The sequence below is a fragment of the Xenopus laevis genome, chromosome 5S (assembly GCF_017654675.1).
Source record: "Xenopus laevis strain J_2021 chromosome 5S, Xenopus_laevis_v10.1, whole genome shotgun sequence".
NCBI classification, from domain to species: domain Eukaryota; kingdom Metazoa; phylum Chordata; class Amphibia; order Anura; family Pipidae; genus Xenopus; species Xenopus laevis.
The window spans coordinates 55,787,237-55,812,864 of record NC_054380.1 but is presented as its reverse complement, the minus strand read 5'-3'; the positions used below and the strand labels follow the sequence as shown (position 1 = coordinate 55,812,864).

General features: G+C 40.3%; 1 protein-coding gene across 2 annotated transcripts; it reads right to left on the bottom strand.

The window, feature by feature from the left end:
- Positions 1–18,167: 18,167 nt before the first annotated feature.
- marcks.S (myristoylated alanine-rich protein kinase C substrate S homeolog) lies at positions 18,168–24,040 on the bottom strand. 2 transcript variants are annotated; one of them, XM_018264236.2, is made up of 3 exons: positions 23,793–24,040; positions 23,406–23,519; positions 18,168–20,170 (listed from the first exon to the last, which is right to left on the bottom strand). In XM_018264236.2, exons 2-3 carry the CDS (start codon positions 23,505–23,507, stop codon positions 19,409–19,411), a joined length of 864 nt encoding a protein of 287 aa, XP_018119725.1. In that variant the 5' UTR covers positions 23,508–23,519; positions 23,793–24,040; the 3' UTR covers positions 18,168–19,408. The 2 variants fall into 2 exon arrangements, with proteins under 2 accessions (XP_018119725.1, XP_041420519.1); XM_041564585.1 differs by having other exon boundaries at positions 23,406–23,513.
- Between the last annotated feature and the right edge of the window lie 1,588 nt (positions 24,041–25,628).

Sequence of the window (25,628 nt, the reverse complement as noted above, 5' to 3'; positions counted from 1 at the left end):
TTAAAAAGTCTGTATTGTTTCTGAACTAATGGAGTTAAGTTTCCAATACCCCTCTCAAGCAGGAGTTGGATGTCAGATTTCAACTGACAGTTAGGACAAATACAATAACGTGTGCTCCCTTTGCCTAGGTTAAAAGAAAACAACCCTGACACAAATCTGCATGAAGATGGAAACATTTCTGAGAGGAGTTTAAAGCTGGCCATAGATGCAAAGATCCGATCATACGAATCATCGTACGATCGGACTTTCCCATCTCCCGACCCGCCACTAACCATTCAGATCAAAGTCTTACCAGTCAGATTAGTTAAAGAACAGATCAGCAATGTTCTGCCCCTGACAGCAATCGTACGATATCTATGTCCAACCAAAGCTAGTGACAGTCTCCCACTGAAAATCGTACGATCGGCAATACACGCAGAGATATTATAGGCAGCGGACAGAAATTTTCTAACCTGTCCGATCGACCAAACGACCAATCTCCGCCGGACGAAAAATGTCGGGAATCTCCACACACGTTCCGAAAATCGTACGAATCCTCGATTCGTACGATCAGATCTTTGCGTCTATGGCCAGCTTAAGTCTTTTGTAAACCTCTTGATTTTAAGGCATATACTGCAGCAAATACCAACAATAATATAGGTAATAGACACTTTTATTTGTCAAAAGGAAATATTAAGGGTTGAATATAAAATGATAATTTGTTTTTCCTAGATTGACTTTTTTGATAAATTTTTTGATTTTCCTTGCAGATTCTGCCCATGCCAAAAATAATGTGCAATACTGCTGTGGGAACAACCATGCAAACACCTTTGGGGACACAAATTTTTCACCAACAAGCATCTACCCCATTAATTCAAGGGGAAAATTCACTAAACTCCGAAAATTCGCCAGCGACGGCTTCGCTCACATCGAAACACTTCGCCAGGCGTAGATTTGCCAGGACAACGCTAATTCACTAAAATCCAAACTTGCATCCAGGGCGACGAATGCAGGTGAAGCTGCGCTAGCGTTACTGCGCCAAGCGAATCGAAGTTTTGATAGCGTTGCCTAATTTGCATACGGTGGGAAGTTAAAGTTCAATGGACGTATATGTTGCAGCAAATACATTTCACTACACAAGCCCGGGGAACCTTAATAAAATAAAGCACATGAGCCCAGTGTATAGCTTATGTGCCATATGTTAGGAAATGTAGGGGGGAAGCCAGTTACCCCCCCCCCAAAAAAAAAATTTGCCCTTTTGCAGACGCTAGCGTTTTTTGGGACTTAGAAAATGTTTTTTTTTAGGAACTGCTATCTACTCTATTGCATTTCGCCTGGTCTAAGGTGCCGAAGGCATGTCTGGCGCAAGAGGTAACGTTCGGTAAAATCTGCATCTTAGTGAATTTGCGTAGTTATGTCCATTCGCCAGGCATTAGGGAGCGAAGTGCTGCTAGAGTCTATCTCCTTCGCTAGCGAAGTTATGCCAATGACCGCAAATAAATCGTAAATCGGCGAAGTACCGAAATGATGTCACGCTGGTGAATTTTCGCCCGTGTTAGTCACTTCACCCTTTAGTAAATTTGCCCCCTAGATTGTTGCCGCTGAAATACTATCTTCACAATCTACATTTGTGATCATAGGCCTATACAGTTCCAAAATAGGTAGGTGTAGTCAATTCCAGTAGACATTCAGGCCTAGCCTCTAGCTTATATTATAGCCAGTGCTGCTTATAATGTTACTATCATCTGTCAACATTTTCACCCTCATTTGGTTATCCAGTTTAAGTAACTTTTCAGCTGTTCAAAACTTTCATATAGGCACTCAAAATGAATAGTCGTTCAGATTGGTCACAACTGAGTTTTCCCTTATGGCTGGTCACCCATGGTGTGGCCACTTTTACTGCCCAGCTATCACTGAAGGTTATATTTACCTTTCAATACCTATAACATCTACATTTGCCACCCTCTACATTTTTCCCTATTCTTGACAATGTTCGTTATGGCCTCAAGGGGTTTGACCCAGGGTTATTTGGGGTATGGCTACATGAAAATGATCAAACGTGGAGAATATTAAACAAAGCAGAAGAAAGAATTGCCCAGTGAATTTTGCCATAGGTTTCCTTGGAAGATACAAAACACTAATTTATGTATTTCTTAAAGGGGACCTCTGGCTTTCAAACCAAAATTTGATAAAGAGGCCCACATAACACATAAATCCATCACAGTTACCTGTCTCTTCAAAAAATATGAATAAATGCCATGTTCTATGGTGCAGAGAGACTGGCAAATAGCTAATGTGGTGCCACTATTCAAAAAGGGATCCCATTCTCAGCCCCAAAAGTATAGGCCAGTTAGTATGATGTCAGTGGTAGGAAAGCTTTATGAAGGGTTAATAAAAGATAAGATACTGGACTTCATAGCAATTAATAATACTTTGAGTTTGTGCCAGCATGGTTATATGCGTAATAGATTTAGCCAGACTAACTTAATTTCTTTTTATGAGAAGGTAAGCAGGGATCTCGATTCTGGGATGGCAGTGGATGTGATTTGCTTAGACTTTGGTAAAGCATTTGATACAGTGCCACACAAAAGGTTATTGGTTAAATTAAGGAATGTTGGCCTGGAACATAGTATTTGTACCTGGATAGAGAACTGGCTAAAAGATAGACAACAAAGAGTGCCGATAAATGGAACATTTTCTATTTTGACCAGTGTTGTTAGTGGAGTACCGCAGGGCTCTGTACTAGGTTCCTTGCTTTTCAACTTGTTTATTAATGACCTGGAGGTGGGCATTGAAAGTACTGTTTCTATTTTTGCAGATGATACTAAATTGTGCAGAACTAGGGGTTTTTGTATATAACAAGTTGTCTGAATCTGGGCAGTGTCATTCTGTGGCTATTAAAGCAAATAAAGTTCTGTCTTGCATAAAAAGGGCATAAACTCAAGGGATGAAAACATAATTATGTCTCTTTATAGGTCCCTGGTAAGGCCTCATCTGGAGTATGAAGTGCAGTTTTGGACTTCAGTCCTTATGAGGGATATAAATAAGCTGGAGAGAGTGCAGAGACATGCAACTAAACTGGTTAGGAGGATGAAAGACTTAAATTATGAGGGTAGACTGTCAAGGTTGGGGTTGTTTTCTCTGGAAAAACGGCGCTTGCGAGGGGACATGATTGCACTTTACAAGTACATTATATAAATATATACAAAATAAATACAAATACAAATAGCAGGGGACCTTTTTACCCATAAAGAGGATCACCGAACCAGAGGCCACCCCTTCTGAGGAAAATAACTTTCATTTGAAGCAACGTTGGTGGTTCTTTACAGTGAGGTCAGTGGGATTGTGGAATGGACTGGCGGGTGATGTTGTGATGGCTGATTCTGTTAATGCCTTTAAGTGTATTTATAGGCTTTCTATATAGCCTTTCCAAGGTGTGTGTCTGTCTGCACCATGTATGTCTCATCTGCATATCAGCATAACAGCATTTCATAACCAAGTGAGCAATAATTTCAGATTTTCTGCAGATCATAAATCAAGTAATGATGTAAATTGCAGAGTTGCACTGATCAAAATGTGGTCTTCCTTATTTAGTTTTGTTGCATTGTGGTTTTCTCTGAATTTTAAGTGGCATGTTGGTAATGCTTGTTCATGTGCAACATGCCTTTTGGTTTTGCTAGCTCTGTTTACATGGGGGTGAAGAATATGTTTCTATTTTATAGTCAAAATTGTAGTAAAGGGCAGTGAAATATAATCTATGGTTTGACAATACAGGGTTATTTATCAAAGTCCGATTTTGATCAAATCCGGTCTGTTTTTTTACGCTTATTTATTATTACATTTTACATTACATTATTATTAGATTTTTGGGATTTTTCGACCTGAAAACTCTGATTTCTTATGCTTTTTGCCCGAAAACTCCAAAAATGTTGGGGTATTGCACGAAACTTAAAGCACATCAAAAAATCAATGGGACTTCTCCAATTGACTTTTATGCAACCTCGACAGGTCTGAGATGCCGGATTTTCAGATTTGAACTTCCATCCTCATGGTTTAATAAATTCTGAAAAATTAGTGATTTATTAAAAGTTTGATTTTATATTAAAAAAATCACAAATTTTTCAGGATTTTTGCATTCAGAGTTTAGTAAATAATCCCCTACACAGCTGAATAAGATTCCTCATTCCCTGTTTTTTTTTACCTTCACAGCTTACAAATCACTGCTGGTTGGCAATAAAGCTGCCTGTTGATTGGATGCATGAAATTAAGCAAAAACACATCTGCTATTTTTATGCATGATGCTGCTTTGGGACCTTGAAAATAATGTTGGAGTTATAAGTACAAACATGTGACTTTGTACATCTCCAGTGCCACTTTATTATATTTGCTGTTATAGCAAATAAATGGTGCCCCATATGTGTCTTTTACAGAGAATGGTTAACACATTGCTTTAAGCCCACTAGTGTAGTTACACAGTCAGCTTCATACAAGGTAAATCAATTAGTTATGGTGGGTCAAATATACTCCATATGTGTCTCTGCCAGATTGTAGTTATTACTTTGCCCTAGGCCAGTAATAGCTAGATTCTATATGCAGTGGTCTTTGTACCAGGTAAATTAATTAGTTACGGTTGGTAGAATTTGCTCCATGTGTTCCAAGCAGGCCCACTAGCTCCTTTATAGAGTCATCTTTATAGCAGGTAAATTAATCAGTTATGTCGATCTCAGGTTCAGTAGTGTAAATAAATAATGGTGTCCCAATTATAGACAAGCAAAATAAAAGAATAAGGGATTTAGTTCAAAAGTTCTTGCTTCTCATTTGCAGCAACCATCACTCTGCTGAAGGTACAATAATTAAAGCAACTCTGATTTGTTGCTATGGTTTGGTTAAGCCAAATGCAATCATGGCTTCTTCAACAAATGTTAACATTTAAACCTGCAGACAAATAAGGCTTCTGTGTGGACTAACCTTTACCATTGAGTTGATGATGAAAATAAAGGAATATAAACCCTACTCATAAATAGTTTATTTTTTACTTTGGAAATGTCAATGTACTATTGTATTTGACTGAAATATTCATTTTCACTTCTCTGCGTTCTGCATTTTTCTCATCTTGATCCCTTAGCAATAATTTGTATTTAACATGTGCAGAAGAGACTCCCAGATACTGGAGGTGGTGACATTCTGAATGCTTTATAAAGTAATGGGGAAAGCACACCACGTCTCCAATATTGGGAGCTGTCTGACTGAAATCTGTGTTTGTGCCATTGTCCTTAGGCGGTAAAAAGATCAGGTTTAAGAACAGAAGATGTGCATTTCATGTATCTGGGATAACTATTTAGATTCTCTCTTGACAAAGCCGCAAGTAGCGGCGAAACAGCTGTCGAGGCACAGCGCTGCAAGGGGAATTCTGGAATCCTGCTTTCCCCCCTTTCCTCTTGAGGATGATGCGCAATAGTGGAACAAGCGGTTGTGAGATTCGGATGTGAGTACGGGGCGTTGAGCATTCGGTGTGGGAGGTGATCTATCACGGTCAGTATCTTTTCAGTTCTGAACAGCGGCCTGCTGTAGTGTGGTTGGATGAACACGATTGCATAGCGATTGCTATACCATCAAGGCATTGGGATCCGGATGTCCATTGGATGTACATAAGTGATACCCCCCTGTCAGCGCCTTATGTTCATATTACATAGCCTGAACTATTCTGGGCACCAAATATTTAACCCCACACCGGCTCCGCCCTCACATACCGCTATATATCATACTACTCATTAACTTTACTGGACTAACCACCTTTTCCGCCACCGAACTGAGTACCCTATTGGCGACTTATACTACAGCTACGATGATTTATCGCTCTCCTCTTCTCATGAACATTTAATTACGGATCTATCCATATTGATGTTCCGTGCACTTGATCAAAAGTTTGTTACAACTGAAATAATTGGAGGTTTCCATTAATAGCGTGCACGTAGCCTCTCTTACTGCATTGTATCTAATAGTGAACAAAAATAGGGATAATGGGATCCCCACCCCCCAAGCAGCGCTGCTTATTTTAAATGGTTTTAACAATTTTGGCATGGTGATAATAAATATTGCTTTTTAATACTATTTTTATGGCCGTGGTTATCTAGTATTGTTTATTCGCATTTAGAGGCTAAGTCCCATATTGGTGTGGGTAGATATGTCAATGTAAAGCAAATGTGGACACCTCTTTAATGCGGGCTACAAATTGGCTGTTACTACTTGTATGCACCTTGCTTGGGTTAAATGGGTATTTGTAACTATTTAGATTGTTACATGATATAGATTTACAGGTACATGAACCTAAATTGTGAAAGTCCTTCCTTTTATTTAAACAAGGGGATCATACCTCAGGTGTTAGTTTTGTTTTACATTTATCACTAAAGGGGAACTTTATTCACCACACAGATAATCTAATAGCTTTGTTACTACCATATCTGGCCTGTACCATAGATGCTTGAGATGGAATAAACTTTGAATTCACAACATTGTTTTTTTTCTTCATAAAGGACATAGGGTCCCTGCAGTAAACAATGAAGTATCAGACTGTAGCTTGTTGTATCAACAGGACATTCCTTATATGCATACTACTTGCTTTAGTCAATGCATCATCCTGAGACAGCAAGAAAAACATATCTGTAGGGATGGGCGAATTTGACCCGTTTCGTCAATAATTCGCCGCCGGAGAAATGTCGCCAATATTCTGTTCAAACATCAATCCAGAGCACAGAGTTTTCAGTCAGATGTTTTCTTAAAGGAGAACTAAACGCCGACAATAATAAAACCCCCTACCCTATATAGCCCCCCCACATAGGTGATTACCCCTGAAAGTGCCCCTAATTAATTACTCATGTAGAGGTGCAGGGTAAGCGCAGTGGAGCTCATGTGCACCATCTTCTGGCTCTTCTGTATTCTTCAGGAAGTGAACATCGTATTGGCGCATGCATGCAGTTGGAGCTGTCTTCCAGTTTGTAGCAACTGCGCATGCACCAAAAGTGCTGAAGGGAAGAGAATCCCAAGAATACCGAAGAGCCAGAAGTTGACGCCATGAGCTCCGCTGCACTTACTCTAATATTTATTGTAACTGAACAAACATTTATTAATTGGACAGTAAAACTGGCCACACCATGGGTGACCAGCCATAAGAGGAAACTCAGTTGTGAATGACTATTAATATCGAGTGCTTATATGAAAAGTTTTGAACAACTCAAAAGTCAGAAAACCTGGATAACCAACTGAGAGTAAAATGGTTGACAGATGATGAAACCATTATAAGGAGCACTGATCATATTGTTGGCTAAATAGGTCCATTTATCAAATGTCGAATTCATGTGAATTATTTCAAATACTCACAATTCGACTGGGAGGTTATTTAAGAAAAAATTTGAATGTCTAATGTTGGATCAAATAGTTCGTGTTCAATTTCTATGAATCAAGTTTTTCTCAGAAACTCGAAAATTTTAATTAGAATTTACCATTTGTTCCTTGATAAATCTGCCCCTGAATGTCTAATAGAATTGGCTACACCGACCTTGGACCTGTACAGACCAATGATCACAAATGTAGACTGTGAAGATAGTATTTCACCAGAATTGATGGGTTAGGTGCTTGTAGATGAAAAATTTGTTTCCCCAAAGGTGTTTGCATGTTTTTTTCTATAGGAGTATTCCACAGTTTGTTTGGCAATGTCCGTGTGGATGACATCAGCTTACAATTCAGCATCTAGCAACTTCCCAATAGCAGAACAGTAAGATAATTCTCTTTTGTTGTTTTTTTTATGGGGCCAAAAGCCAGATCTTCAATAAGTGACTGGTTAGTTGGTTGCAATACACTTAACAAGCATCCAATAGATATGAATATAGATGTCCTATCAACACTTCTGCTAAGATACTCGACCAAAGCACTCACTCCCCACATGAAAAATTTAAGATCAGGTAGCTAAGATCAGCTACATTTTCTGCTGCTTTTCATTTATTATTGTTACATTTTTGGACGATAAGTATATCCACATTTGTTCACGTAGATATTGCCCCACAGTAACCAACTGACCGCAGTTTCCATGCATCTATAAATGCACTGGCCCAGGATGGTACAATTCTTGTGTAAAGAGGCAAGATACAAATCTTTATGGAATGATTTGAATAGTTAGGGCTAGATACAATATATATAAAGTGATATAAAGCTTCCATTTAAATGTCACTCTGGCATTAACTCATCCATGGATTTCTGTCCATAAAACCTCTTTAAAGTTGTCACACCCCGAGGCGTTATTCAGTGTTTCTAAATACAGAATGACAGAAGAGTGCTTCTAACAGGCAAGATGGTTAGTGAATATACACAGAAAGGGATTTAAAAACTGAAAGGAAGCAGAATGTGCTCTAAAAGAATGAGGGCAAATAAATGATTTAATGCAGAGCTTGAAAGAAATGAAGCGTGACTGTTACCTCATTGACACAGAGCAAACGCACAGGCAGCTCTGGAATGAAGCAGGATTGTATCTCAAATAGCCCCAGGATACAGTCATACTGATTCTCTTTCTTACACATGATAATGACTAAATTGCAGTGGGGGTTGGTATTGGTCCCTTTCCTAAACCCAGAATGGTTATGTTCATAAATAATAACCAAAACTCAATAAATAGAGCATAAACTGAGCATTCTGTAAAGAGGATAAAAACATCCAGTTTCCTTTGGGGGCTGTAGGCAGCAGTGTTTTATCTTATCACTTGCTTTGTTCTTTCATCTATGTGGATTGTAATGCCTAAAGGGCTACATTTCTTTAGGGACGATGCCTCAGGACTGAGGGATCAGTCAAGGTCACTTATTCTGTGTCACATTCCTTCAGTTTAGTCTTGATAAGCTGTCACCTTGGTGGGTCTGACTGCTGTTTTGCAAGTGTAGAGGATATGTTTTATTTGAGCTACTGATGGAAGCAGAGAAAACATACAAAATCCTATTCTCAGGTAGATATTGGCCGCTGAGTGAGTTAGCAGAGTGAGTCGGCATCCAACTGACCCATATATGTGATGGAATGCCCACCCCAATCATTATCTGACCAGGTTTGGGTAAGGTATTGAAAAATCTGCATAGGCCATGTTGTTCACCAGGGTGGTTCAGCCATATATGACCAACTGCATAGGTGAATAAACATGTTTCGTGACCATTCGTAGCCATGCAAACTGGCTTGTCTCTGTGTGTGTCTGGTGTTTTGAATCAATAAAATCTCAAACAGAAAAAATAAGGCACCTGTTGACCCTGATTGTTCCATGTAAGTGTGCTTAGCAGACCTGCAAGAAGAAACAACTATTTCTCTAGTGATTTGATCACTGAATTCAATGAAATTCTGCCTTCTGTCTGTTTAGGTTTCTCCGCATAATAGTCTTGCTTAATAATTTGTCCCTCTGTAGCCAGATTAAGACCAAAGATGGATGAGGTTTTGGGTTTTTTATTAATACAATGTATGGTATGCGATCTGTTATCCGGAAACCCATTATACAAAAAGCTCCAAATTGGAAGGCAATGTCTCATTTCTCCCATAAACTCCATATTTATCAATTAATTCAAATTTGCAAACTTTTCAAATAGTACCTTGTACCTAATCCCAACTAAAATATAATTAATCTTTACTGAGGCAAAATAGTCATACTGGGTTTATTTACTTGTTTACGTGATTTTTCTTAGCATTTTTAAGGTATGGAGATCCGAATTATGGAAATATCCCTCATCCAGAAAACTCCAGGTCCCAAGCATTCTGGATAACAGGTCAAATAGCTGAATTTGTATTTTTATATAGTTCTGATACACAGTGCTGTATAGCATTGTTCATTGTAAATGCTGGTCCCTGCCGCAGTGGAAATGATTTAACGTACATGTCTGTATGAAGTTTATGTTCCCTGTCAGTTTCATTAGAAGGTACTTAACGGGCCTATATGCTTCTCTAGAGGCTATGACTATTCAGTACCACTAAAGCTGTATTTGACCACAGCTGGATGGAGCAGAAAGCAGGTGTGGGTTGTACCATTATTATAGACTCAAGACATGATCTGCATGACTATAATCTTCTCCGAATTATAGATGCATAAAATGGCTAATATTTAAAAAAAATAATTCTAAAAACAGAAAATAATCATAACCTGGAAAAGTGCTCATATCTCTTTTAACTTAGCTTCAGATAGCCTTCCATGTAGGGCCATAAATCATAAATTTTTGCAATGTCAAAATCATAAGTTTAGCAAGTTCCTCAATGTGTGCCAGACAGTCCCCAAAAAGCATCAAAAAATTCTGTTTGTTTTTTAGTCCAAGCTGTTAGATTTTGGCAAATGTTGACTATCAGAGTCTTTTTTTAAGCAAAGAGTAGGAGTTAAGAATTTGGAAATTCATTATGAGGGTATAGTTTTCCTTTAACAATAACCTCATAATACTTAAGCAACAGAGCAACTGGTATATACAGTCATATGAAAAAGTTTGGGAACCCCCTCTTAATTCTTTGGAGTTTTGTTTACTATTGGCTGAGCTTTCAAAGTAGCAACTTCCTTTTAATATATAACATGCCTTATGGAAACATTTGTATTTCAGCAGTGACATAAAGTCTATTGGATTAACAGAAAATATGCATCATAACATTAGGTGCATAAATTTGGGCACCCCAACAGAGATATTACATCAATACTTAGTTGAGCCTCCTTTTGCAAATGTAACAGCCTCTAGATGCCTCCTGTAGCCTTTGATGAGTGTCTGGATTCTGGATGGTGGTATTTTTGATCATTTGTCCATACAAAATCTCTCCAGTTCAGTTAAATTTGATGGCTATTAAGCATGGACAGCCTGCTTCAAATCATCCCATAGATTTTCCATGATATTCAAGTCGGGGGACTGTGATGGCCATTCCAGAATATTGTACTTCTCCCTCTGCATAAATGTCTTTATAGATTTCGATGTGTGTTTAGGGTCATTGTCTTGTTGAAATATCCAACCCCTGCGTAACTTCAACTTTGTGATTGATGCTTGAATATTATCCTGAAGAATTTGTTAATATTGGGTTGAATTCATCCAACCCTCGACTGTAACAAGGGCCACACAGCCCCACAGCATGATGGAACCTCCACCAAATTTGACAGTAGGTAGCAGATGTTTTTCTTGGAATTCGATGTTCTTCTTCCGCCATGCAAAGTGCTTTTTGTTATGACCAAATAACTAAATTTTTGTCTATCAGTCCAAAGCACTTTGTTCCAAAATGACTGTGGCTTGTCTAAATGAGCTTTTGCATACAACAAGCGACCCTGTTTGTTTGTGGCGTGAGTGCAGAAAGGGCTTCTTTCTTATCACCCTGCCATACAGATGTTCTTTGTGCAAATTGCGCTGAATTTTAGAACGATGTACAAATATACTATCTGCAGCAAGATGTTCTTGCAGGTCCTCTGTATATGCCGCTCCTATATTTTTCTTGGCCTGCCAGACCTGGGTTTTACAGCAACTGTGCCTGTGGCCTTCCATTTCCTAATTACATTCCTTACAGTTGAAACTGACAGTTTAAACCTCTGAGATAACTTTTTGTAGCCTTCCCCTAATCCATGATACTGAACAATATTTGTTTTCAGATCTTTTGAGAGTTCCTATGCTGTCACTCTTCAGAGGAGAGTCAAACAGAAGCACAACTTACAATTGGCCACCTTAAAGGAGAAGGAAAGCTACGGTGGCATTTTATTGCCAATAGATTAGCTGCAATAGTGCAAGCTAGAATGCTATATTTATTCTGTAGAATGTTTTACCATACCTGAGTAAAAAGCTCTAGAAACTCTCTGTTTGTTTAGGACAGGAGCTGCAGTATAAATGTGGTGTGACATCACTTCCTGCCTGAGTCTCTCCCTGCTCTGGGCTCAGATTACAGTAGAGAAGGGAGGGGGGGGGGGGAGAGGAGCAAACTGAGCATGCTCTTGCCCAGGGCAATGAGGTTTAAGATGAAAACAGGAAGTCTGATACAGAAGCCCATGTGTACACAATAGAAGGAAAGAAATGTGGTGTTTCTTTTGACAGGGGACTCAGAGCAGCACTACTTTGAGGGTTTACTGGTATATTTAGGTGGACCTTTCTGATAAGGCTTACTTAGTTTTAACCTTTCCTTCTCCTTTAAATACCTTTTATCATGATTGGACACACCTGCCTATGGAGTTCAAGGTTTAACAAGCTAATCCAACCAATTTGGTGTTGCCAGTAATAAGTATTGAGCAGTTACATGCATTCAAATTAGCAAAATTACAAGGGTACCCTCATTTTTGCACTGTCGGTTTTTTTTACATTTGATTTAATGCTTCATTAAAAATCTTTGTACACAACACACTCCAGTACTCAGATGTTCCTGGGAAATGAAAGACATGTTATCTTTATTTTTGTTAAATTATTATGCAGGCTGAGAGGGGTTCCCAAACTTTTTATATATATAATATATATATATATATATTATATTGGGTTTATTTAATGATTTTCTAGTAGATTTAAGGTATGAAGATTCAAATTACGGGAAAACCCCAAGTATCAAGCATTCTGGATAACAGGTCCCGTACCTGTACTATAATTAAAGCACCCCTTAAGTGATCCTGATTTCATAAATGTAACAAAATGGTAACCCCAGAATGAATTCATGCTGCAGCTTTAGATGCATAGTTTCATTGGAATGAATATTGTAAACAAGGCCCTATATCATACTTGTATAATGTGGCTGAAGTGTTTAACTATGAGCCGAGGCAGGCCTGGACTGCCAATCTGTGGTTTCTGGCAAATGCCAGAGGAGGTGCCATAGAAAGTCATTTCTGCTGCCACACGACATGTTTCGGGCACATTGGCCCTTTTTCAAGTTGAAAAAGGGCCAATGTGCCCGAAACATGTCGTGTGGCTTAATTGCAGTTCATCTGCTTTTGTGAGTGATTCCAACACTTTGCTATATATTGAATCTATATAGGATGTCAGAGCCAAGGAACCATCACAGGAATCAGTGTAAAACTCCTTTTTGAAAATAGGTATATAGCGTTTCCACCACGGCATGATAGTGGTAATGAGTATACTCACAGACAGCACCAGCCACAGGATTCTTTGATTTAAAACCCCTTTATTGGAGCATGGGCTCTGACCCAGATATTTAGCAACGTTTCAGACTGCCATGAGTCTTTTATCAAGCTGATTTTGGTGGCTGATGATAGTGGTAATGAAATGGATATATTTGGAGATGATGTACTGTAAATCTCCAAATATATAAGGTCTGTCACCACTACCCTGCACAGAGGAAATGCAGCAACCTTAGTTTGCAGTGTCATTTATAGGTTTGTGGTAATGGATTGGTATGAGTACAAATACAGATTGATTCTTTTTGGCACATAAACAGACATGTTCAGTGAGCTTGTTACTGGATGTTCACAGTTGCTGCATATTGGTAACATAGTAAGTTAGGTTGAAAAAAGACACAACCCTCACATTCAACCTTTTTAACTCTATTTTTATATTTTAAACTGCCTAACTGCTAGTTGATCCAGAAGAAGGCAAAAAACCCATTTGAAGCCTCTCCAATTTGCCTCAGAGATGGAAAAAATTCCTTCCTGGCAATTGGACTAGTCCCTGGATCAACTTGTACTATGAGCTATCTTCCATAACCCTATTCCCTCTCTTGCTAAAAAGCTTAGCTTCTTAAAGATTATCTAATGTATCAGCCTGTACAACTGATTCAGGGAGAGAATTCCACATCTTCAAAGCTCTCACTATAAACCCCTTCCAAATAATTAGGCTGAACCTCCTTTCTTCTGATCTGAATGGGTGACCTCACGTCAGCTGGAAAGACCTACTGGTAAAAAAAGCATTAAGAGAGATTATATGATCCCCTTATATATTTATACATAGTTATCATATCACCCCTTAAGCACCTCTTCTCTAGCGTGAGCAACAACCCTCTGTACCCGATCCTGTAACCAGTTTCCTATCCATGTGCAAATGACTTCATTAAGCCCAACAGACCTTAGTTTAGAGAGCTGTCGTTTGTGGGGCAAGGTATCAAATGCTTTGGCAGAATCCAAATATATCAAATCTACTGCTCCCCCGCTGTCCAGCATCTTACTTACCTCATCATAAAAAGCAATCAAATTTGGCTCACATGACCTATCCTTCACAAAGCCATGCCATCCACTAGGACAACATTTTGAATGTGATCCCTTAATAGGCCTACAAATAATTTGCCCACCAGAAATGTCAAATGTACTGGCCTATAGTTGCCAAGATGAGATCATAATCCCTCTTTAAATATTGAAATGACATCAGCTTTCTTCCAATCCATAGGTACCATACCAGATGAAAGTGAATCTGAGACTAAGCTCTCTCAGAATCTGGGGGTATATGCCACCTGGCCCTGGTGCCTTGTTTCCATTTATTTATATTAAAGCATTATTAATCATATCCTGAGTCAGCCACTGACTAGATTGAGCTGAGCCAACAGTGTAGCTATGAAGTGAGCCTGGGAACTCCTCTATTGTATACACTGATGTCATTTTCTTGATTCAGGTTTGATGGTGCATAACGTGTCCACATTTGTTAACCCACAACAGTGAAACAGATTGATAAATCACATAGATTACTGTACACACCAATCGTTGTGGCGGCGCACTACGGGACCCTTTCGGAAGAATTGCTTGTTCTCAAATTGTATGTAAAAATGTTTCTCTATTAGCACATATTGATATGCTGTTTTATCAGTGTATCAAGATGTGCTAATAAAGAAACCTTTTTACATACATTTTGAGAACAAGCGAAACTTCCGAGTGCCACAACCATTGGTGTGGTGAATATGTTCCTCTTAGTGATGGAGAACAAAAGCTGGCTCTCGCACACCCAGTGTAAAATGCGAAGTCCAGTGCTCAGTGGTAGAGGTTCGGCCACCTCACAATTGAATCAATAAAGAAGAAATCCACGGCACACAGGCTGCTGCAAGCAAGGAACCCCTTGCACGTTTAATGCGGAAGTGAGCAATGTTTCGGGGTCACGCCCCTTTGTCAAGCTTGACAAAGGGGCGTGACCCCGAAACGTTGCTCACTTCCGCATTAAACGTGCAAGGGGTTCCTTGCTTGCAGCAGCCTGTGTGCCGTGGATTTCCTCTTAGTGATGGACTCAGGGTGGCAGCACCTGGGTCACAACGCCAACCAGGTAAGATCTTTAAGGTATATACTCTACTTGTGTGGGGAGATTTAACCGCTCCAAAGTAGAAGCGTTAGGTCCTTGGGTCTATAAAGGAAACAACAACATACCGGGAGCTGGAGTTACGGATACGGGATTAATGGAATACATGTATATGCACATTGATTACTGGATGTGTAGAAACCCATTTCACCTGCTTCCCTCAGATGTTATTAGATATTTACTGTGAAAACAAAAACACAATCTTGTGGGAATATATAACTTAATACAATACTGCAGGTATTTATTTTTTCCCATACTTTATTCAAATACATTGTACAAAGCAGTCTACTGTGTCCACATGAAGCTTGAGGGCCTTAACAGTCTGTCACAGGGAAATGTTTGGCCTGACAGCCCTACATGTTATGCTGTAATGTTACAGAGTATCAGGGATTTTGCTGCAAGGAGGAGCATATCATTTAGGGATGGGACAAATTTGAACTAGTGTAGTAACCCACAGCAATCATATTTTCATAAGTGTCTGATGTGTTTGCTTCCATCCATTTGGCAATATAATTCTTCGCAATTCTCAGAAATATTAAACAAAGTGGCATTATTAGATAAGAGAACTGAAGAGCTTAATAAAAGGTTTGATACATAATAATCTACACGTACATCTTGTAGCGTCCTCAGAGAGAAACTATGTGGAAGACTTGGAGATGATCAACTTAAAGTTGGTAGACTTCCCGAATAACTACATCCATTACAGAGATAAGAAAAGCACCCAAGTAAGTTGTCAAGGCAACTACTAATGGGAATATATATATAAAAATGTAAGTGCCCATGGCTATTATCTACTGCAATTCCTTTTACACAAGGACTGTTCCCTGTACTTAAATGATGTAGCCTGCTAGAGAATATTTATTCACAGTTTCTGATATAAAGATTTCCCTTTTATGGTTAACATTTAAAATTTCAGGAGTCTCACATGTGGCCTCCCGACAACTCAAAGGTGATGTTAAACAAACATACCCAAATGTTTTGAGGAACTAGCTTGATAATCAGAGCTGAGTAGAGAAGGGATGCCTGCTGGCCATCATGGAATTAACTACATTTACAGCACCACATCCAGAATTTAAAGTAATCCAATAAAGACAAAAATATTAAGAATAAGGGAACATACTGTTTAAAGAGCAGACAAATTCTTTAAGTAATACAATATAACTATACTATATATTCTTTTCTTACAGAAAGGGGCATATTTATTAACAATGCAGACAAACACCACCAATGATGTTGCCCATAGCAACCAGATTTTCTCTTTTGTTTTCCAACTTGTAGACTACTGTTCAAATCTGATTGGTTGCTATGGGCAATATCACAAGTGAGGTATGTCTCCATAGTTAATAAATAAGCCCCAAAGTGGCTTCAATGTTGTGTTCTTCAGCAGGACATCAAAGATGCACAGGAAAGAATACTTTGGAAAATAAGTTTATATTAGTGGTCCCATACCCCAACATGCAAAAGAGAAACAAATGGCAAATAAGATCCCTGTTTAAGAGGCATGTGTGCTTTTATTAGAATGTCTGAAACATAAAATACATATAGGTTTATCTTGCCAAGAAGGGCAAAATTTGTCAAGTTAAATTAAAACCCAGCAATTTGCTATTTTTCATGCCAACATAGCTACAACATGCATGTGATTGAAAGGGACATTGAATTTTGATGAAGATGGTAGCTTTAAATTCTCAAACACTTGACTTTCTGTTCAGTGAACTGCTGCATAGCTGTCCCTTCAGAAGCACATTAAGTCAACATTATGTTGCAGAAGGAAAAGAAAGGCTTTTTTAGTGAGGAATTTATCACCATCATATTGGTGGCTACATCGGGGTAATCATAACATTTGGCCCAAGGGCCAAACTATTGGATTACAACAAGTAGCTATGGGCTCCAACGGGTCGGTCACGGAAAAGATGAAACCTTCCCTATCGATATTGTGGCCAGATAACGATCGGGAAGACCCGTCGGAAGCCCCCATACACTGGCAGGTACATTTCCAAACGAGCGGATCTCTCCCCCCCGACATGCCCAACCTGAGGTGGGCAATATCGGGCTGATCCGGTCGTGGGCCCTAGGGCCCAACGATCAGATCCTAACGAATGGTAACGCGTGGTCGGATTGCGGGACCGCATCAACAAACAGATGCAGCCGCAGTCAGACGGGTTTTTTAGTCCCATCCGATCGAGATCTAGTCGACTTTCGACCAGATCTCGATCGGGGGAAGCCCGTCGGGGGGGCCCCATACACGGGCCAATAAGCTGCCGACTCGGGTCTGTCGGCAGCTTTTATTGGCCCGTGTATGGCCACCTTAAGACTGTACAAGTCTGTCTGGAAGATTGGTCTTTGAAGTGCCTGCTCCACTACAATATGGTTATCCACTCCCTGCTCCACTACAATATGGTTATCCACTCCCTTAGCTGAAGATTCAGGGCGGTGCACCTGGACCCCTTACTGCATTTGGGGAGCTTCACATTTAGAGACCTGAGACTTTTATTATATCCATTATCAACCTGTGGTCATTATATACCTTGGAAAGTAGTTTAACTACCCTCATTTCCCACAACTGCTCTGAAAAGGCCAGGGACATGGGATCAACTATTGAAAAGTATATTCAGCTTCATTGTTCTAGTCTACTACACACTAAAAACAAATATTAAAGCCTGTATGTGCAATGAACACACTTTTATGTGACCCCCTTTTACTAGCTACTCTGTTAAAATGGAATCTGCCTTATAGCTTTTGACCAAAGAACTATGCACATATGAACAAATTAACCCAGCGGAGAACATGCCAATGTTTTTACTATTTACAGAAATATGAACCCATGCCTTAAAACAGGTTATTTGAAAGGCCAGGTGTTATTATTACACACCATGCAAGTTAGTTTCAAGCACTCGCCATTATAAGAAGAAAACCAGTAAGCATCAACACTACAAAGACGCAGAGAAAAACATATCATACATTTTATTCACATTTATTTTTCGCTTTTAGTGTGCTCACAGAAAATTAGAACACCTTAAGCAAGAGTTTAATAGCAATTTTGTAAGCAAAGTTACATTCCATCTCTAAGTCAAATTGGTCAAAGCTTCTCCAGTATTTACAAAACATGAAAGACAAGATGCTACACAAAAAACCATTGCATCTGAAGAGTTTTCCATAATTCTTAAAGACAACTGGAAAAGTATGCATTGTCTGCTGTAATAAAAGGGGGAAAAAAAAAAAGAAAAAACATACCACAGTAGAAACAGTAACCATTCCACTTATCACAGCTTGGTTGAGTTTAAAATGTGTGTTTAAAAGGTCCAAAATAACTGCAGTTTTACAAAAATGGGCAGGGTGGAAAGGAGTTGCAAACTTCATGTGCTTTTGGATAATCAATATTCCTTTTATACAATAGTCACAGTTAAAAACACCCTGCTGGTAATACATAATTACAATTTTATTAAGGTCATAAACCAGCAATAAACAATAAAGCCTATACAACTCGTATTTCTATTTAATCACCGACTGATACAGCTAACATGAGATAAGTGAAAAGTTCCTATGGTTTAACTGAATTACTAAAACTATGATCTGGGTATTGAGTTTTTGTATTTTACGTTTTTCTTGCCATCTAAGTAAAGACCTTTAGTGTTGTAAACCTTGTAGAAGGCTGCCCCTCACAACATACATAACTTTCTCAAAGAAAAAAAAAAAAGCCCAAATGAAAGAAAACTGAAAGAAACAAACAAAAAAAAAAAAAAAAAAAAACGAACAAACACAAACCCCCATTCCACATGGCACAATATCTTGGCAATGTTGCACCACCTGAATCCCAATGTGACTTATCACTTCATTTGATAAACTCCCTTAAGATCCACCCATCGCCTTCATGTATGGGTAATTGTCCATAAACTGACAAAAGTATACATTTTCGATAAAAGATGCAAAGTACGCAAAAAACATTAATACTGATGCAAAATAAAAAAAAAAAAGGGGGAATAAGGCCGATGATGTGATTTAGACCTCGGCCTGTTGGAATGGTGATAACAAAACAATTTGAGATAGGATCTGTAAGGAGAGAAAGACAGAAAAAAAATTCTTTAAATCAATCCCTGGTTGTAGACAAGTTCTCCAAAGCCAGTACCTGGCACCACTCCAACAAACAAACAAACAAGGGGAGAAAAAAAGTCCTTTGATTATCACAAAACTACCATATTTTACTCTGCTGAATCTGCTGCTGGACTAGATTCAGATGTAGCTTCCTGTGTAGGAACTGCTGGCTCTTCGGCTTTGGGTGCCTCTGGTTCAGTGGATGGGGCTTCAGGAGCAGCACTTGGGGCTGGGGCCTCCTCTGCTGGCTTTTCCTCAGGCTTCTGCTCCTCAGCAGGTTTAGCTTCTTCTACTGAAGGTTTTTCTGGTGCAGCCTCTTCTGCTTTGGTTTCCACTACTTCAGGAGATGCGTCTGCTGCAGGCTCCTCCTTTTTCTCCTCTGTGCAACTGGCTGCAGGGGCCTCCTCTGTGGCTGGTTTGGCCTCTTCTCTATTTGTAGCCTCTGGAGCAGCTGCAGCAGTGTCCTCTTTTGCCTCCTCAGTGGAAGCAACAGCACCCTCATTCTCTGCTCCTTCACTATTCTCCTTCTTGTTCTTTTTAAAGGAGAAACCACTCAACTTAAAGGATTTTTTGAATGAAAAACGCTTCTTTTTCTTCTTGGGGGTTTCATTGCTGGTAGAAGGGGTAGAGGTTGAACCTGCTTCCTCTGTTTTAGTAGCTGGTTCTCCTTCAGCTGGAGAAGCAGGTTCTGCAGGCTCCCCTTCAGCAGGGGATGCAGCCGCCTCTTTCTCTGGAGCTGCTTCAGCTGAAGCAGCTTCCTCCTTGCCAGTTTCCTCTGCAGGGGCACTCCCATTGACTTGAACTTCTTCCTTTCCAGCCTCAGCTGCAGCAGGAGATGCATCTCCATTTACCTTCACATGACCGTTTTCCTATAGAAGGGGAAAAGAAAGAAAAAAACAAAAAAAAAAAAAACAAATTTGGGTCTGGGAGAAGACATTTCCTTTTGTAAGCCAACAGCAAATACATTTTAAAGCAACATTTATTTAGTTTTATTCTATAAGGGATTGCTAAGACTTGTCCATAACTCATTTTTCTCTGCATATGCATTAAGTGGAATCTGACATTTTCTCGAATGAGAAACTGACCAACAACAACAGATTTAGTAGTGCTGCCCTCCAGTGGTTACACTCTCAGGGCAAGGTCACACGTGCACTTTTAAAAATGTGTAGCTGAGCGTAAATGCGCACAAAAGCCAATTGAAAATGATGGAATATGCACTAGCAATTCCCACAGGGCACTTGCAAGCCAACGTCCGCCACACAATGCCAAGATTTGCGTTTTTCAGCAGAAATGCCAATACGCCATATTATAGAACTCTAAGGGATCCGCAGGTTTGGAAATACACTTCACTGAAATACGTATTTTCAATATGGCGACCAAACTCTGATGAGAGGGATTGCGCATATACGTATTTGCGGCCTTGCATGGTGGTGCCATAATTATGTTGTGTATTGACAATCAATGCGGTTACGTTTTGCTTGTAAATTGCTTTTCTGCTTCGCTTTTTTTCCCCCACAAAAGTTTACTAAAACTCTTCAGAGTAGAATTGTTGGGATTGAGAAAAAACAAAATTGCATGTTGGAAAAAGAAAACTACTGGCTGAAAAACGCATGGTTTTTTTTTTATTGCCGTATTTACGCTCGACTGTGCGAAACGCAACGTAAAAACACCATGTGTGATCTTGCCCTTAGACATGGGCACTCCTTATTTAACTCTGATATCCTTAGCACTTAAAAGAGTTGTGTAAAATGATTAACAACTAGAAAATGGTGTAAAATAAGAGGCTTTTTATGTACAATACTCCGATATAGTCCTTACACATGAACTAAGCCATATCACCAATATCTTTCATTACAAAGGTGTGCATTTTCTTAAATTACCAACTATTGGGACTATTATTTTATACCAACTCAGACTGTAGCATAACTTACTAGTCAATGGGACAAGTTTAGGTTTATGGTGTCAAAGGAGTTGTTCACCTTTAAGTTAACTTTTAGTATGATGTTGAAAGTGAAATTCTGAAACTATTTGAATAGTTCATTTGTGGTTTTGGAGTTGAGTTTTTTTTATTAAGCAGCTTTCCAGTTTGCATTTTAAGCAATCTGGTAGCTACGGTCCGAAGTAGCCTAATAACCATGCAATGATTTGAATAAGAGACTGGAATATCAATAGCAGAGGGAGGGCATAGAAAGAGGAGTAATAAAAAGTAGCAATAACAATACATTTGTAGCCTTACAGAGCATTTAGATTGGGTCAGTAACGCCCATTTGAAAACTGGGAAGAATCAGACGAAAAAGGCAAATTATAAAACTATAAAAAAATAAATAATGAAAACCAATTGATAAGTTGCTTAGACTTGGCCATTCTAGGACTAGGGATGCACCAAATCCAGGATTCGGCCTTTTTCAGCAGGATTCGGCCGAATCCTTGATCCTGGCTGAACCGAATCCTAATTTTCATATGTAAATTAGGGGAAGGTAGGGAAATAACGTGACTTTTCGTCACACAAGAAGAATTTTTTTCCACTTTTTCCTTCCCTGTCCCTAATTTGCATATGCAAGGATTAGGATTCAGACGAATCTTTCACCAAGGCTTCGGGGGTTTGGCAGAATCCCAAATAGTGGATTCAGTGCATCCCTATCTAGGACATACTTAAAGTTAACTGTAGGGTGAACTACCCCTTTAAATCTTTTAAAGGGAAGTCAATGGCAGTTTTTAGGATAGAACGTGGCACATTTCCATTACACAGCTTTCTGACATTTACAGCTATTTTATACACAGTGTTAAATATTAATGGTTCCAAACCAGACTGATGCGTGCGTTAGCTCCGGAGTTGCCAGAACCACGTCGCCCGAAGACAAACAAGAAAATAATCCGTTTGAGCTGCGATCCACCGATATCCAGCTGGGACTTTTCTACATAGCCTTTATAAAAACAGCATGTGCTACGAGAAGAATTTAACATACACACCCAAGCTGTAAATATACAGGACTATCCAGAATTGGCCTTAACCTGACATCTAGCAAAATAAAGTGATAACACCACAACCATGTTACAGACACCAGCAAAAATGTACAATCCGAAGTTCTCTATAATAATACAATAATGCATTATTGGAAGCTACAGGCAACATCCCCTGCTGGCCGTTTGGTGGCGCTAGAGAGCTGGGGAAGCATTTCCCTCCAGAATCATCCCTCGCCTCCGCTGTCCAGAGTTCAACTCATTAAAGTGCAGATCAAGATACAGGCCAGCAGAGAGCGCTGAGCTTCCACCCAGCAAGCAAAGCCCAGAGGAGTTCGCTCAGACTGCAAGTGCATTAGCTTCCACATCACGCCTTCTTTCTAGGCAGAATAGAGAGGCGAACGGGAGACAAAGCCTGCGCTGTCCCTCTCATACAATATATTAAAAAACAAAGGAGGGGGATGCTCTATGCCTAGATTTACACAATGGTGTCTGAAGACCCTCACCAGCACCCATACATTGCATTGAAAGTGTCCACAAACAGCAACAAAGCCAGAACAGATTTGTAGCATCTTCTTTATAAACGTACAAATGATAGAGACTGCATCTCTTCTATTGTGGCTGAAACAGAGCGCCCACCCCACACATCAGCCTGCACGAAAAAGCAAACTGCCCAGATGCCTTTAATTGCAGGTATTGGCGGGTATCTGCGGCCACATGTTGCTGGAGCACACTCCGTGCCTTGTTAGGTCTGTAGCAGCCGCCCATGTCTGCCTGAGAGAGCCGTGTGTCTATTAGCGGCGGACTCGCTAGTCTCTAACCTACCACGTCTTTCACATACATCCCCATACTGACTTACTCGTCCTATTAACAGGTAGTGCTCGCCCCCATAAATAAACTGCACATGAACTAATCCCAATAACAGGTCTAGCAATGGGAACGTTATAACAATGGGGGGAGGGGGCGAAATATACACACTACACGATAGCATTTACCTGGATTAGTCCCCCCGAAAACCAAGTCAGAATGTGGACTGGTCCCAATAACAGATCTAAGAACGGGCACAATGTAACAATGAAAAGGGGGAGGGGGTCCATGTGCCAAACACTAAAGGCTTCCCCTATGAAATGGACGGGCGTTTACCTGGCCGTTTGCCTTGGATGGGGACGCTGGCACCGCTTCTCCGGGCTTCTCGGCGGTAGCTGCTTCGCCTTTGGCTGCGGTCTTGGAGAATTGGGCTCCCATTGCTCTCTGTGTCTCCAACAAAGAAATGGAAATGCAGTTGTGACTCCCAAGAGACGAGATAAAGATATATAGACAGGCGATATACAGTCGAATACAATGAGAGCAGCACCAAAACTGAACAAGAGCCGGGCTTTAGAAAGAGAGAGCGGAGGGAGACAAAGAGATGTGTCTGCTGGCGGCTGAAGCTTTGGCACAATAGAGATGAGAGCCGGAGGAACGCGGCTGCTGCAACTCCTCTATACAGAAAGGAGGGGAGGAAGAATAAAGTGCAAGACAGATATTCACCAATTTAGATGAAGGCTGGCGGAAAAAAATTTTGAGAGGAGGTGTGAAAAATATTCCTTCCTTCCTTTGCAAATTCCCCGAAAAAAAATAATTCTATGTACACACACACAGAGACAGGAAAAAAAATCCCCCAGATTTGTAAACCGTGCTGGATACAACAGGAAAATGGAGAAAACTCCCCGCTCGCTAATAAGATGCGGAATCCAAAGCCCAAGTTGCTCAAATGAATGGGCTTCCCAAAAGCATGACGGCAGACCCAGCGCGAGACGAGCCAATCAGAGAGGAGCTAGACAAAGGACGGGGAGGGGCCTGGAGTTTGAGGGCAGAACAATGCAGCCCGGGCATTGCAAGAAATTGGGTGGGGGGGTTGGTTGGTTATGATGAGCACTAATATACTAATACAATACGGGTGGAAATGTACAGCTGAACAGCGTCACATCATAACTGTTTATTCATCTAACCTGCTATTCTTTTAACGCGTGATGCAATCTGTACCCTACCAGCTGTAACCAGTTGATTTATAGCGCTCGGGCGGAGGCATCTGGACGCTGTAGTTCGGCAGGAGCTCTTTAGCCACAGGTTGCCTTGTTCTCATTGAGTAATGGTCACTGTATGTGCTAGTCGCACTACATCCGAGCTGCTGTCAACCCCCCTCCCACACTTTTTTAATGTCTTCCCTCTCAGATGATCAACAGATTGACCCCCCTAAACCATTAATTGATGCCAATAATCCCCATTCTCTTCCATTTAGAGAGTATTTAAAAAAGGAAGCGATCACATTACGGGTTTTGCAGATGACAAGCGAGAAAATGAGTTTGGCCTGGATTCCAGATGTGTGAAGAGAAAATCATGTCTCTGCTGCCTGCCAATAATAAATACATTGTATCTCTGCTGCTTTCTGTCATTTTGTATAGATTTAGCCCACAGCTCGAATGCGATGCCTGCCTCTAATTATGTCTGATTTGTAACGCGCCCCTACAATGAAGCCCCCCATGTTCGTGTCCATTCTGGGCACAAGGGAAGAACCCCCTATCAGGGGATGTAGTGTGTGACAGTGATTGACTAAACGCCATTCAGTTTCACATTTACAGCAGCAGCAATATTGACCGCGGGTGATGGTGGCGCTTTTGTTTTGTGTCTACCAGTAAAAGTGCATTTTTTTTGCTGGAATGTAATTTCTCTCTCCACCCCCTCCATTCCCGTATGTGAAAGGGTTAACTCGGCAGCTGGGATGAGGGTAGGGAAGAATTTTAGGGATGAGAGAGGGGGAGGGGAGGTATAAATCAGGGAAAGCTTTTGTTAAAAGAAAATGACCCCCCTTTGGATGCTCCTGTTTGGTTTTGCCCTCCAGTGCCCCTAAGCTATGTATATGCCCCGCTGATTCATGACACTGTCCCCAGTGTAACCCTTTCCGAGCCCGTTTCTCCTGATGCAATATGCATGAATGTGACGGGATTCTTTTTTGTGTGTAGTTTGAAGACGTTCACTGAAATACTTATAAACTCGCTAATGAACATAACCAGAGAGCGTGGCTATTAAAACATCCAATTACTTGTCACACACAGCCAAGCGCTACAAACACTCATGCACATGCCACAAATGCTTTAGTTTAGCCTGAGCGCCCATTAAGCAGTCCAAAGCGGGGAGGGGGCTATGTGGAGGTACACTAGCGAGCTTGATAATACATGGCGTGGACCATTGTTTGCTCTTTGTTCGCACCCTTTATACAGCGGGGGATGGGACGGTCCAAGGCAAGATTGTCATTAATGACAAAAAAGAGAGGGTGGGTGTGTCGCCCCCAGACAGATCTGACAACGCAGCAGCTTTCCCCCTTAC